The sequence below is a fragment of the Hoplias malabaricus genome, chromosome 9 (genome assembly GCF_029633855.1).
Source record: "Hoplias malabaricus isolate fHopMal1 chromosome 9, fHopMal1.hap1, whole genome shotgun sequence".
NCBI classification, from domain to species: domain Eukaryota; kingdom Metazoa; phylum Chordata; class Actinopteri; order Characiformes; family Erythrinidae; genus Hoplias; species Hoplias malabaricus.
This window is the reverse complement of record NC_089808.1, coordinates 33593342-33606001: the sequence shown is the minus strand read 5'-3', so window position 1 is coordinate 33606001 and position 12660 is coordinate 33593342. Positions and strand designations below refer to the sequence as shown.

At 39.8% G+C, this 12660-nt stretch overlaps 2 protein-coding genes across 2 annotated transcripts; both read right to left on the bottom strand.

Annotated features, from left to right (window-relative positions):
- Nucleotides 1-1105: 1105 nt before the first annotated feature.
- LOC136706675 (protein c-ets-1-B-like) lies at nt 1106-3480 on the bottom strand. The gene is made up of 4 exons (XM_066680269.1): nt 3420-3480; nt 2066-2290; nt 1681-1799; nt 1106-1378 (listed from the first exon to the last, which is right to left on the bottom strand). Exons 1-4 carry the CDS (start codon nt 3478-3480, stop codon nt 1142-1144), a joined length of 642 nt encoding a protein of 213 aa, XP_066536366.1. The 3' UTR covers nt 1106-1141.
- A 4662-nt stretch (nt 3481-8142) lies between these two features.
- On the bottom strand, nt 8143-12018 carry LOC136706747 (zinc finger and SCAN domain-containing protein 21-like). Its single transcript, XM_066680359.1, has 3 exons — nt 11331-12018; nt 10825-11145; nt 8143-10621 (listed from the first exon to the last, which is right to left on the bottom strand). Exons 1-3 carry the CDS (start codon nt 11815-11817, stop codon nt 10044-10046), a joined length of 1386 nt encoding a protein of 461 aa, XP_066536456.1. The 5' UTR covers nt 11818-12018; the 3' UTR covers nt 8143-10043.
- Nucleotides 12019-12660: the final 642 nt, after the last annotated feature.

Genomic DNA, 12660 nt, shown 5'->3' with positions numbered 1-12660 from the left:
AAGTATTTTTTAAACCCATTGAGACCCAATGTGGTCACATTGTTCAGATAAGTACTGTGCTGCACTGTAGGCATACGTTTGCAAGAGAAAATGTTTAGAGTACAATATATGTCCAAATGTTTTATACATATTTTATCATTAGTAAATTTGTTTAGTTTACCCACTGTGGACTCAAATGTTAAATTGTGCAGAGAGTTTGAATGGAATGGGGCACTCACAACGTCACCATGCCCAATGCTAAACTAAGCGGTAGAGAGGAGTAACTCTTTTTCTCTGGAGTGATGGACCACAATCCAAAACAACTGGAATGAATTGGAGTGGCTCTTGCATTTACCTAATTCTCCATTATTTAAAAAATACTCCAAAAATATTCTTATGGCTGAATGTAATTGTAATTTCATAAAAATCTTGCCTAGTGTAACCCCTTCACAGTAGAGCAGAAGCTGTTACTGTAGCAACCACTTTATTTAGTTAAGAAGGTTTCCACAAACCTTTTGCCATTTGGGGTATGTAGCTGTACAAAGCAGGTGGAAGAACATTTCTTAGTGCTGTGGATTTTTCCCTGTGCAGATTAATCTCACTCAATCTGTATTTTTTTTTTTTTACTAAAAGTTTTTAAAAACTTGGCAAAGTAAAGGTCTTCTGAGGACACATGTTTATGAATGATCTAACGCTCTCTCCATGTCATCATGACTATTATGTATCTGTATTTGAGACATTTCAAACTTAGACATTGTGTAAAAACATCAAATAAACAATCTTTCCTTATGTACAGACAAATGACAATCCAACAATCCCCTGCCAGATCTGACCAGGCTGGAACTGTATTCAAAACTGTGTTGTTTGCTGTAGTGCACTTTCTTGGTTGCTGTTTTTTATTTTTTATTTTTTTATTTATTTTTTATTTTTTATATATATAGTATATATTATTTATATATACTATACAGTGCCTCTGCACAGCATCATTTGTACTGTTTTTCACCAGTTCACTACAGCAGTGCTTTTTACACTTATCTAAATTTTTAAACTTTGTGAGCTGTATTTTGAAAATTACAATAGCAAACCTTTTTTTGTGCAAATACCATTCTTTATTTTATACATGATTTCTTCGAAGACAGTCTCTGTTCAAGTGCAGATCTCTTCACTCACAGTTGTTTTTAGCATTAGCATTAGCATTATCCGGGATATCCAGCATGGTATGGAGCTCCCCTGGCTCATATCCCAGCAGGCCTTGTAAATTGCAGACAAAGCGATAGACGTAGCGTTTGCCAGCTGTTTTATGGATGATGTTTTTATCGTAATAGTAGCGCAGTCCACGACTCAGCTTTTCATAATTCATCTTGGGCTTGTTCTTGCGACGGCCCCACAGCTGAGCCACCTAACAGCCAAGCAGAATAAGGTCAGTTTAGTCATTTCAACAGCATTTCAATACACATTATAATTATGTATAATTACTATAAAGTATGTTCACACATGTTCATGAGTAGGCCTTATATTGATTAGTAATACTTTGTATGTACAGAAGGGTGGGATGGTGGCGCAGCAGGTTAGTGTCGCAGTCACAGCTTCAGCGATCTGGAAGTTGTTGGTTCGATTCCTGCTCCAGGTGACTGTGAGGAGATTGGTATGTTCACTCTGTGTCAGTGTGGGTTTCCTCCAAGTTGTAGGCTAAAGGTTTACCTCATCGGGGTCTGTCAGTTTGAACTCCCATCCATCTCCTGTCCAGCTGATGACTGACTGACAGCGGCGATCTGTTAGCAGCTCCAGCAGAAATTGCCATAGCTGAATGGGTCCACTTCCTATGGACAAGACACAACATGCCAAGGAGAATAAAGTACACAACTTATTTATAATATTCATCACGTTTTATAATATTCATCACATGTAATTCATCACGTTTGAGCGTAATTTTTCTTCCAGAACTTCCATAACATTCATATACACCATAAACCAAAATAATTAAGCTTAATTAAATGTAAGAAATGTTTAGTGCTCAGGCCATTTGAGTCTGAATTTGAGTGTGATACTAAAGCTGAAAAACAGTAAGTATTTAACAGATTTATACCTGTGTATCCAGCTAAAAGAGCTGCTGGCACCACAGCGCTGCTCAAGTCTGTTTTCTCCCTCACAAACTCTTTAAAAGTTATATGAGGATGAATTGATGAAAAGAGGAGCTCATCACATCTTGACTCCTCACCATGTGGGAACTCCTCCAGCTGTGAGTCGACCCAGGCAGTGGGCATGGTCAACCCCTGCTCTTCATAGTTTAAATCCTCTTCAGTAGATGAATCTGAGATAATACACAGAAAAAACAACATTACACACATTTAAATTTAAGAAGTAGGTAGCAACTACTTATATTTATTTATATATTCTGGAATTAAACTTTAGTTTTTTCTTTTACTATATCATTTTAATTGTTTGAATCATTTTAATCTTGTGTTTTCTTTTATTGCACTATTTTGATTGTTTTAAATGCCTTTTATGTTTATTTTCTATTCTTGCTCTTTATTTAACTATTTACTGTTTCATTTGACTCTGTAAAGCACTTTGAATAGCCCGTGTAGGAAATTTTGCTCAAGAAATACATTTGCCTTGCCTTGCCTTGCCTATATATACACTTAAATGAAATGAGGGTAGTATGCTGGCACAGCAGGTAAAGTCACTGTCACAGCAGTAGGGTCCTGGGGATGTGGGTTTGAGCCCCGCTCCGGGTGATTGTCTGTGAGGAGTTTGCTGAGTTCTAACCCTTGTCCACGTGGGTTTCTTCCTGGTGCTCCAGTTTCTTCCCACAGTCCAAAAACACGTGGTAGGTGGAATGGCTACTCAAACGTGTCTATAGGTGTGAGTGAATGCGTATCGCCCTGCAAAGGACTGGCGCCCCCTACAGGGTGCGTTCCCACCATGCGCCCAGTGATTCCGAGTATGCTCACTGTGACCCAGAACTGGATAAGCAGTTACAGACAATGAATGAATGAATGAAAACTTTTGCTGACATGGTTTAACTGTTATGTCCTATGTTTCTGCTTATTTAGGACTCCTACACTCTAATGCTTTGTTAAAGTTATCGTTAGTCTCAAATTATATAATGTGATACTTATGTAAAAAGAATGAATTTGATTCTAAAAATCAATCAGCTTTATTGGAGAAAAAATGTAGTTGCTTCAAAACATTGCGCTAACTTTAGGTTTGTCTAAAAGCAGAGCTGTAAATTCCCAGCATTTCAGCTCTGACCTGCTGCTCTCAGCGACTTCGAGAAACAACACACTGGAGTAGGGACTGTGACTCCATTGGCTGCAACAATAAATTACATAGAGCAAACTCTTGATGCTGATTGGCTGAATAAAATTGAAGACCAATGAGAAGCAAATACACTGAGGGAGAACTGCCGAGCTTCTCTCTCTGTAGTGTCCAAATACTGGACAAATCGCTCTCCAGCTCTGAATCCGACTCGCGGGAATGTGCATTTGTGCGGAACATTCACTAGATGTGCACTCGCACGGGGAGTTTGCTCTGGCCGACTGGGCGAGCATTTGTCCGGCTACGCCGCTGGTTTCATTTTTTTGGTGTTGGCATCAGTTTTCTTTCTGATTCCCGAGACTGAATATTAGCATTAATAAAAGACATAAAAATATAGCAACGGTACTCAAAATAAATAAATAAATAAATAAAATGTCCTATCACTACATATTTCAGAACCTCTGCTGATGAATGTTAGCTGTATTAAGGAATTCTGTTGCAGTTCTATTTGTTACTCTGTACGTAGTGATAGCTTTCAGAGCTGCCATTTTGTTTTACTTCTTCAAGTTGTTTTCGAGAAGGTTCTTTTATTTTTTATCAGTAGTTTTAATATGGATATACTATACAACTGTATATAGATTAGGCTTTCTCTCTCCATCTCTTTCGTTGGGGTGTCTTTAATTTGCCCTAAAATTAATGATCCTAAGTTATAACTTTAGAATTATTGATGCTAGAAATGTCCTGGATTTTTTGTCCTCCTTTGTTTTCTGGGTTTATGCCAGGTCTAAAAAGCAAAAACAGATTTATTAATGTAATAATTGAATTTAATAATTTAAACAGCTTTATAATTATGTGCAATGGTACTTCATGACATTAAAATACTAACTCTTATTATGCTTACCTCTGTACTGCCAGAGAGAAGCTGATGTCTCTGAATGTCCAAATGCTTCTTCCTGCTTCATTAGTGAATGATTCTGAAGGGTTGGACTCACAGGTTCCAGTGAAATGAGCTCTACCTTCTCCACTGTTTGGCTTGGCATTTCTTTATGTAAAGTATTCTCAAAGTGGCCATCTGAAATGTGTTTTAACATGTTCATCATAAAGTAATAACCATTAATTACACATTTTTTGGACTTTGTATTCAGTGAGGATTTACCCGTGCTTAGTGGTGACTGGCAAACTGGAGATGAAGCACAGCCAGCCAGAGGGGGAGGATGATAATATTGCCACTCTAAAGTACACACACACACACACACACACACACTGTGGTTTCTTTCAAGACGCTATAATATAAAAAAAGCACATACGTTCTGTAAGATTTTCATTTCTTTACCTTTGTGCATCATTTCTAGATGTTCCCACAAGATTTCTCCAGCAGTGCTGTCACTGATCAACTCCAGAAATGTCTCTTTGTCCAGAGCACACAGTTTACTTCCCGAGATCTTTAGCTCTGGCCTCAGGCTGTCCAACCCAAACTCAGCCTTGCACCAGTCTAACCAGTAACTGACCTCCCACTCTGACCACAGCTGGGGGTCTGCCAGAAAACAGCAGGAAATGTTTCAAACTACATGCCTTGGTAATGATGCCTTTAAAAAAAAAGTTTTTCACATTTTAAAACTATTATTCTGATACCCATTCTATCAGAGATCCTTCGCTAAACATACAATGATCTGCCATAACATTATGGCCACTTCCTTGTTTCTATGCTCACAGTCCTTTCTCTCTGCTCCACTGACCAGAAAAGAGCACTATGTAGTTTTAAAAGTAAAGAGTTTAGTCCAGCTCTTGTGCTGCATTCTTTGTTTGCTCTTTTCCCCCCTGTTCTTCAATGGTCAGGACCCCACAGAGCAGGTATGATTTGGGTGATGGATCATTCTCAGCACTGCAGTGACACTGATGTGGTGGCAGTGTGTTAGTATGTGTTGTGTTAGTATGAGTGGATCAGACACAGCAGGGCTGCTGAAGTTAACCCTCTCATGATCACTGATGGACTGAGAACAGTCCTCCAACTAAACTTGCAGCCATCAGTGTCTTGTGGGCAGTACCCAGTGCCCACTGATGAAGGACTAGAGGACGACTAATATAAATTGCACATCAATTGCAACATTTGAAGTCCTTCCCAAAGTTTCTGGACAAATTTCATGTTTTTGTTGATTAGATCAAAAGAAGAAAGATCGGTTTGGTGTTACCATGAGGGAAATGAAGGCGGTTTATCTCTTGTGTGAAGCCAATGAACGTGGCGTGGAGTGCCTGCCCAAGCAACTCTTTACTGGTGGGAGTGAGGGGGGGCACCTCCAGAATTTCAGACTCTAAGAGAAAACATGCATTATTTATTATTAAAATTCAGCAGTTTTAAATGACTATATAAATGGTTATTTTGGTAACAGATGCATGAAGTGGTACTAATATAGCTACCGTCCAGGAATCCAGCCAAATATATATCAATTAAAATTAAATAAATAAAAAAGTTATAAGTATATTACAAATTGTGATGTTACATGAGAAAACATTTACGTTAATGTAATCACATTTTAAGAAATAAAAGTAATTTTACATTATGAATGTAATGGCTGGTGGCTGGTATTTTCAAATAATACAGGTAATTAAATCAATTCTGTTTTTAAAAAGTAACACTATATTAGTTCAATGCAATTTGACATATTTCAGACAATAGGTATTACACTAGGAAGCAGTAAATGAAAATGTTAAATGTGTCCAGAATTAACGGATACCTGTAGAACCTTAAAAAATGTATTATAATATTAATTTATATTATTTTATATTTTCATATCTTATAAATAGACATCAGATCTCAAGACGGAAATATATTTATTTAAAATATTAAATTATTTCCACAGGTTTCTTGAATAACTTCAAATACCGTTTGGCAAATAATCATTCTGTCATTTAGAAACCAACATCACATAAATAATGGTTTAATGAAAGAAAAAGATATCATTGGAACTGTAATGTTAAATTAAACATTCCATTTCAGAGTATAAAATCTCATTGTAAAATTTCAGTTGAAGGAGAACAAATTGTAAATAATCATTTCTGATCCTGTGTTCAAAACATTTTCATAAATGTATATTGTGAAAAAAAGAAAAAAAGATGTGACTGACCAAATCTCTTGTTTATAAACGATAATATCATAAGTGATGAAAAAATATGACAGTGTACAATATACTTTCTACTAGATCAGTAATATAGAGCCGACAGAGTGAGGTAAGGGACTTTACCGTAGGAGTTGCAGTCCATCCTGCCTCAGGAAGATGGAGAGATGAAGTGGAAAGTAGTAAAAGGGCAAAGTGGGAGAACACTGAGGTTTAAATACAGCCTGCTGAGGTGATGGATTCCTGTCAGTCTTATGAACACGGGGGTAAGGGGGGGGGGGGGCGTTGAAGGGAGGGGTTAGTATGCTATGGGAGAAAGATCAATATTGAAGCAATATGATAGATTAAGCCAAGCACATAGTGTGTGTACAGTTTGTGTTGTGTATACACAAGACTAGGACGTTCCAAAATAATAAATGTGAACATTTATACATTTACATTGATCAGTAACATTATAATCACTTACCTAATGTTGGGGTGGAGGTGGGGGTGTGGATAGAACTTGTTTTTCCAGCACATCCCATAAACATTGGCTCAGCTTGTGATCTGGAGAGTTTGAAGGCCACGTCAACACCTTGAACTTTTTGTCGGGAGATTGTTGTCTAGCCATCACAGTATGTCAAAATTACTCAGATCCTTAAGCTAGCTTGTTTACCTCCTTTCATCTAATTTATCCCACCCACAGGTGCCATTGTAATTAAGAAATCATTGAGACAGGCTGTTTGGTGTGTATAACATTTAGTTAAATATTACAATATGTTTGGTTTTTTAATATTAGTTTAACAAATCAGAAATTTAGCAGGGAATGACAATTGCTCTGTACTTAGTTGTGTTGCACGTGTTGTGTCTATACCACTTAAACTACTTAAATTTCAAGCACAGAATGACTAAACTCAGTACAGCCTTAGTATATACACTGTTGTCTTCCACTGCATGTTAGATGCCAACCCATAATATTCTAAATGAAGTAGGGGACTCATTTTTCCCACTGGGGTGTGAGCTAGCACTGTGTGAGTAATATTTTAAGCCCACACAGATGTGTGTTTGTTGGGGGTATAGTGTGCTATTAGAGCTTTAATCTCACTGCCTGCCGTTCTGAGTGTCTACCGCAGCAGGAACATTCAGAGCTTACTTTTCAGTCACTTTCATTCTACAAAGAACCGTTATAGACATCTGGATCACAGTGTGCACGAGTGTATGAGCCTGATCTTATATAAAGGAGGGAGTATTGTCAAAAGGTTAATATTCAAATGACATCAAGGTTTTGCACATTTAAAAGGCCTTAATTGTTCGGATGAAGGACTATTCTACATTTCCATTCTAAACTCTACGCGTCTAACACTTTAGAGAGAGTTTTAATATTTTTAACATAATACCAGCTGCCATTTAGAATTTATTCATTCATTCATTATCTGTAAGCGCTTATCCAGTTCAGGGTCGCGGTGGGTCCAGAGCCATCCCTGGAATCATTGGGCACAAGGCGGGGAATACACCCTGGAGGGGGCGCCAGTCCTTCACAGGGCAACACACACTCACAAATTCACTCACACCTACGGACACATTTGAGTCGCCAATCCTCCTACCAACGTGTGTTTTTGGACCATGGGAGGAAACCGGAGCACCCAGAGGAAACCCACGCAGACACAGAGAGAACACACCAACTCCTCACAGACAGTCACCCAGACTTGACAACAAATGTATCATTTTTAATCAGTTTCAGTCAATATGATGCACAAACTCTGAATGTAATCCCAGCAGAATTGCTGTGATAACACATTGCTTCTGGAAAAAAACCCATGAATGCATCATGAGAAAACCTACATGAATAATATGATAAACATCCTTTGGAAAATATGCTTCATTTTGATTCCACCCATTAAGTAGATACAGATTCATTATGTTCATTGAGTTATCGCTATCAAGACATTTCACAATTCTAATCAAGAATCAGTTTAGACAATACAACAATATTGTCTTTATATAATGTTCTTCACTGTGACCTTTCACGTTTTTCCTAATTTACTGTAAATTAAATTAAGGCAAGTTGCTACAGTGTAATAAAATGCCCATGACCAAATATAATACATAAATATATATAGTTTAAAAAACCTCAGCCAAAATACATATGTAACCAAACAAATCTCCAGGCTTGCACGTTCTTTACTCTATAGATGCTAAACGTTTCGTGGGCTGGTCGTCATACAAATGTCGGTACTGTTTTCTATCAAATGGATGCTTTAATAATATTTTTGCTTTTGCAATTATAAATACATATTTTTCATTTTCGCCACCTGTTTGTAGCTCTGTTTACAAGGCTCTTATTTTACTTTTTTGTCCCCTCCCCTAGATTCACTTACATCATTTATGTATATTATGCATAAATAATTACAAATTAATTTCCTATATTTTCATTGTTCTTTGATATTTATACGGAGTCACTGAGTTTTCTATTTTCACTCTTTTGTTACTGTGACTTTAACTGCTTTAGCATTTCAGCATAAGGGCCTGAAAACGGGGCCCCTGAGAGTTCTGAAGGAGTTATCAGAAACAGCTGAAAGCTCTAATTAGTGGCTGTGGATAAGGAGAGCACAGAGTAGTTTGGGAAACATACTGTAAATGTGTTATAGGTAAGAGGACGATAAGACAGGTGAACGGGGTGCTGTGTTGTTATTGTGGCTGCCGGTGATGTATTACATAAAGTTCACATGAAACTGGTGCATGCATTAACGGTGCCAGTGGGGCTAGGTACAGCCTTAGTCACCAGAGAGGCCAGTGTGGATTTACGGTTGTTGAAGCATGGTAGGGCTGTAAAGCTAGCTTGGGTGTCTGGGACACGAGGCTTCACTGTTAAGCCTTCCAGAGGCATTGTGGGCTTAATTCAGGGGAGGGGAGATGCCTACTTGATGACCCTGGTGAAGAGCAACAGATGGAGTAGCTGAGTAGAGTACACAAGGACTGGGCCCAGTGAGTAAGCCTCGATATGAGGTGTAGCCGGTTGTTGATTGAAACAAACAGCCACAGCAACACCTTTGGTTAGGGTTTAAATTGCCAAAGATTACAGGAATGTCGTGGCAGCAGGTAGGAAGAGATTGGGGTGGGCCCTATGTGAAGTTCTAATGGACTGTCATAGGATAATTTCCATCACACCGTGTGTATGATTATCATTAAGAATGATTATGTAAATTAGCTCTGCCCTGACTGGCTGCTCTACAGTGCACAGAAATGAAGCAGCAGCTCTGGTTGAAATGTATGGAAGAAAATGTTGAACTCAGACTTCTGCAGCTTATGTCAGACATGTAGACCCTTTGAAAATTTGCTGTGCTACACGTGCGTTCTGACAGCCAGGAAAAACCCAACTATTAATCATTTGCTTTTGCACCTTTCTCTCCCAATAACTGCCGAATTTTCTAGAATGAAACAGCCCTTGTCACTTCAGTGTGAATGGGCAGTCATAAGTAAATAGTCTCATGGTTATGACATCACAAACAGAATGAAAATAAAATCAGTTTTAATTCCCATACAATGGCCTATGTGTTCTAAGGTGGTAACAGTACATTCTGAATGTTTTTAAAAGAACTACATACTAGTCAAAACCCTTCAAAATCATCATGTTACGTTTCCCTACAACTCACTACATCAATCTGACCCCAAACAGACCATATAACACTACACTGCACTTTTTCTTGAAATTCAATTCATAAAGATATGTCTTTCTCGACTGTGAGATTTCTGGTGAAAACGCAGTCCACCACAGTTCCGAAAACGCTTTCCACACTGGCCACAAATGTAAGGTTTTTCTCCTGTGTGGATTCGGAAGTGGCGTGTGAGTGCCCCCGAGTGCCGGAACCGTACCCCACACACAGAGCAGGAATACGGTCGCTCCCCGGTGTGTATCCGTAAATGTGTCTTTAGGTTCTCCATGCGGTTGAAGTCCCGGCCACATTCATTGCAATGATAAGGGCTACATCCTGGCGGGAATAACTGCTTTTTGGCTGGTCGTCCTGAGCTGGGGGTCTTTCCTGTATTAGAGGCTCTGGATCTGTGCTGCTGACTCTGGTGCCTGCGCAGATCACTTGCACGACTGAATGAATGGCCACAGATTTTACACATGTGAAGACTGGGAGGAACGTTAGTCCTTATGTGGATGCCGTAGTTTTGAGTCGCAGGGTGAGCACCCTGAGTTCTGTCTACTGGCTGGAAGAGGCCATCAAAGGAGGCAGAAAAGGCTGCATGACCACCTACAGCTGAGGGGATGACATCTGAAGTTTCTGGGAAAGAGAAAACAAAATCCAAACATATTACACATTAGTGCTACAATATTAAGCGTAATACCCATAATATTTTGTGTTTACTAATGTACTTTTAACACAACATCAATAATTTGATTGTATTAAATCCATGCAAAATAAATGCACATGATTTTAAAAGACCAGCCCTCACAAACTAAAGATTTGATTTTAGGACCCCATACCAAGACTTTGGCTGGGCCCAGGATCAGCAGACTCCAGTGTCTGACTTGGTGGCTGATCTGGATCCGGCCTCCAGTCTTCCAGAAGTTTAGACTGAACCAGAGAAAGTCTATCTGGGCCAAACTCCTCATCAGAGACAGGGTTAAAACCAGAGGCGATATCAGCATCAGCCCCAGAACCATCATCCAGATCAGGCTGTAGGCTTTCTTCCTTCAAACGAAGTGGCTCCTCTTTAAGGTGAACAGGCGAGTGGTTCTGCGCTGTGTCTGAGCTGTGCTCTGCCTTCTGTTGCGTCCCTGGGTCAAGTGAATCGTGCTGAGGTCCTGTAAAGGCAGCAGGGAATCTTATATGAAGTAACAAATGTGAAATTATACACTATGTAGGAGTTTTTCAACATCTGCTCTGGAGATTATGAACAGCAATAGCTTGAAGTGTAAATATTTACTGAATTATTAACCATCATGCTGCATCAAAGAAAGATTATGCAGGCCCTTTAACTATGACTTGCCTGAATCGAGGTATTGTACAGACGTGGTTTTGGAGACTGGGTTCAGGTCGTGGGAGAGGACACGTCCATCTTCCCGGATTTCTCGGAAAGGTTCGTCTGTTTGTTCAGGGTCCTCCTCCTCGAGGGCCTGGTCTGAGGGGCTCTCTGGCTCTGAAGTCTGTTGTTCGGGTTTGTGCTGTGTGAAGCCGCTCTCTGTAACACTCGGAGCGGGTTGCTCTCTCTCTGCCGCGGCGGGGCCTTTCCGGACCGTGTCCAGCTCCAGTTCTGCGGATTGCAGTCTGGACTTCAGGACGGTGTTTTCTCTCAGAGTTTCTTGCATCTGTTCGCGGACGTCTCCGAGCGCCTGGCTCACGAGTTTAGAGACCTCTAGCACGGCAATCTCCACCGCCACCTCGAAGGCTCCGTGGATGGTGGCGGCAAGCTCGTCCCTGAAAGAGAGAGACACCTCTCCGCTGAGAGCCAGAGACGTGCCGCGACGAGCCGCCATCCTCCTCCTTCTCCTGTACAGCCTTCTGGAGCTCTTGCACTCACCGAATTGGGCTGATTAGAGGCGGTGTGATGGTATCTGAGGCCCGGTTTCGTTTTCTCTGGTCTTAATCACCGCTGAAACATTGTTATGGTGAAAACACCGAGGACACACTGATCTTTTCTCAGCTGTTAGAGGTTCAGAGTGACGTCAGTAACAGCTCCTAAACGTGAGGGAAGACGGAGGAGGCTTCAAAATAAAAGTCCGCATGCTAGCTTATCTACGACGGGCGTTCAATAAGTTCTGGGAATCGATAAAATGGTATCAATGTAATTTACTAATCGTGCATTTAATTTTATAATCATTTTTGAGGCGATACTGTATAATTATGTATATCAATTTATCTCCATTTTTACACACACAGGTGCTGGTCATAAAATTAAAATATCATGAAAAAGTTTATTTCAGTAATTCCATTCAAAAAGTGAAACTTCATTACACACAGACCGACATATTTCAAGTGTTTATTATTATTATTATCTCAGAAAATTAGAATATTGAGACCAATAAAATACATTTTAGAAATTTTATCCAAATTTTTTTTTTTAATTTTAGGATTTTTAGAAATGCTGGTCACCTGAAAAGTAACACAGAGCAGGGCAACACAGACATTCACTTTTGAGTCGCCAATCCACCTACCAACGTGTGATCTTTTGGACTGTGGGAGGAAACCAGAGCACCTGGAGGAAACCCAATCGGACACGGGGAGAACACACCAACTCCTCACAGTCACTCGGAGCGGGAATCGAACCCACAATCTCCAAGCCCCTGGAGCTGTGTGACTACGACACTACCTGCTGCGCC

Coding starts and splice junctions, on each gene's coding strand:
- LOC136706747 (XM_066680359.1), bottom strand. CDS start 11,817: ATGGCGGCTCGTCGCGGCACGTCTCTGGCTCTCAGCGGAGAGGTGTCT. Junction 11,146..11,330: donor TGTACAATACCTCGATTCAG/GCAAGTCATAGT, acceptor CTGCCTTTACAG/GACCTCAGCACGATTCACTT. Junction 10,622..10,824: donor TGGGCCCAGCCAAAGTCTTG/GTATGGGGTCCT, acceptor TCTCTTTCCCAG/AAACTTCAGATGTCATCCCC.
- LOC136706675 (XM_066680269.1), bottom strand. CDS start 3,480: ATGTTCCGCACAAATGCACATTCCCGCGAGTCGGATTCAGAGCTGGAG. Junction 2,291..3,419: donor GCTGGAGAGCGATTTGTCCA/GTATTTGGACAC, acceptor GTATTATCTCAG/ATTCATCTACTGAAGAGGAT. Junction 1,379..1,680: donor AACTGACAGACCCCGATGAG/GTAAACCTTTAG, acceptor CTTGGCTGTTAG/GTGGCTCAGCTGTGGGGCCG.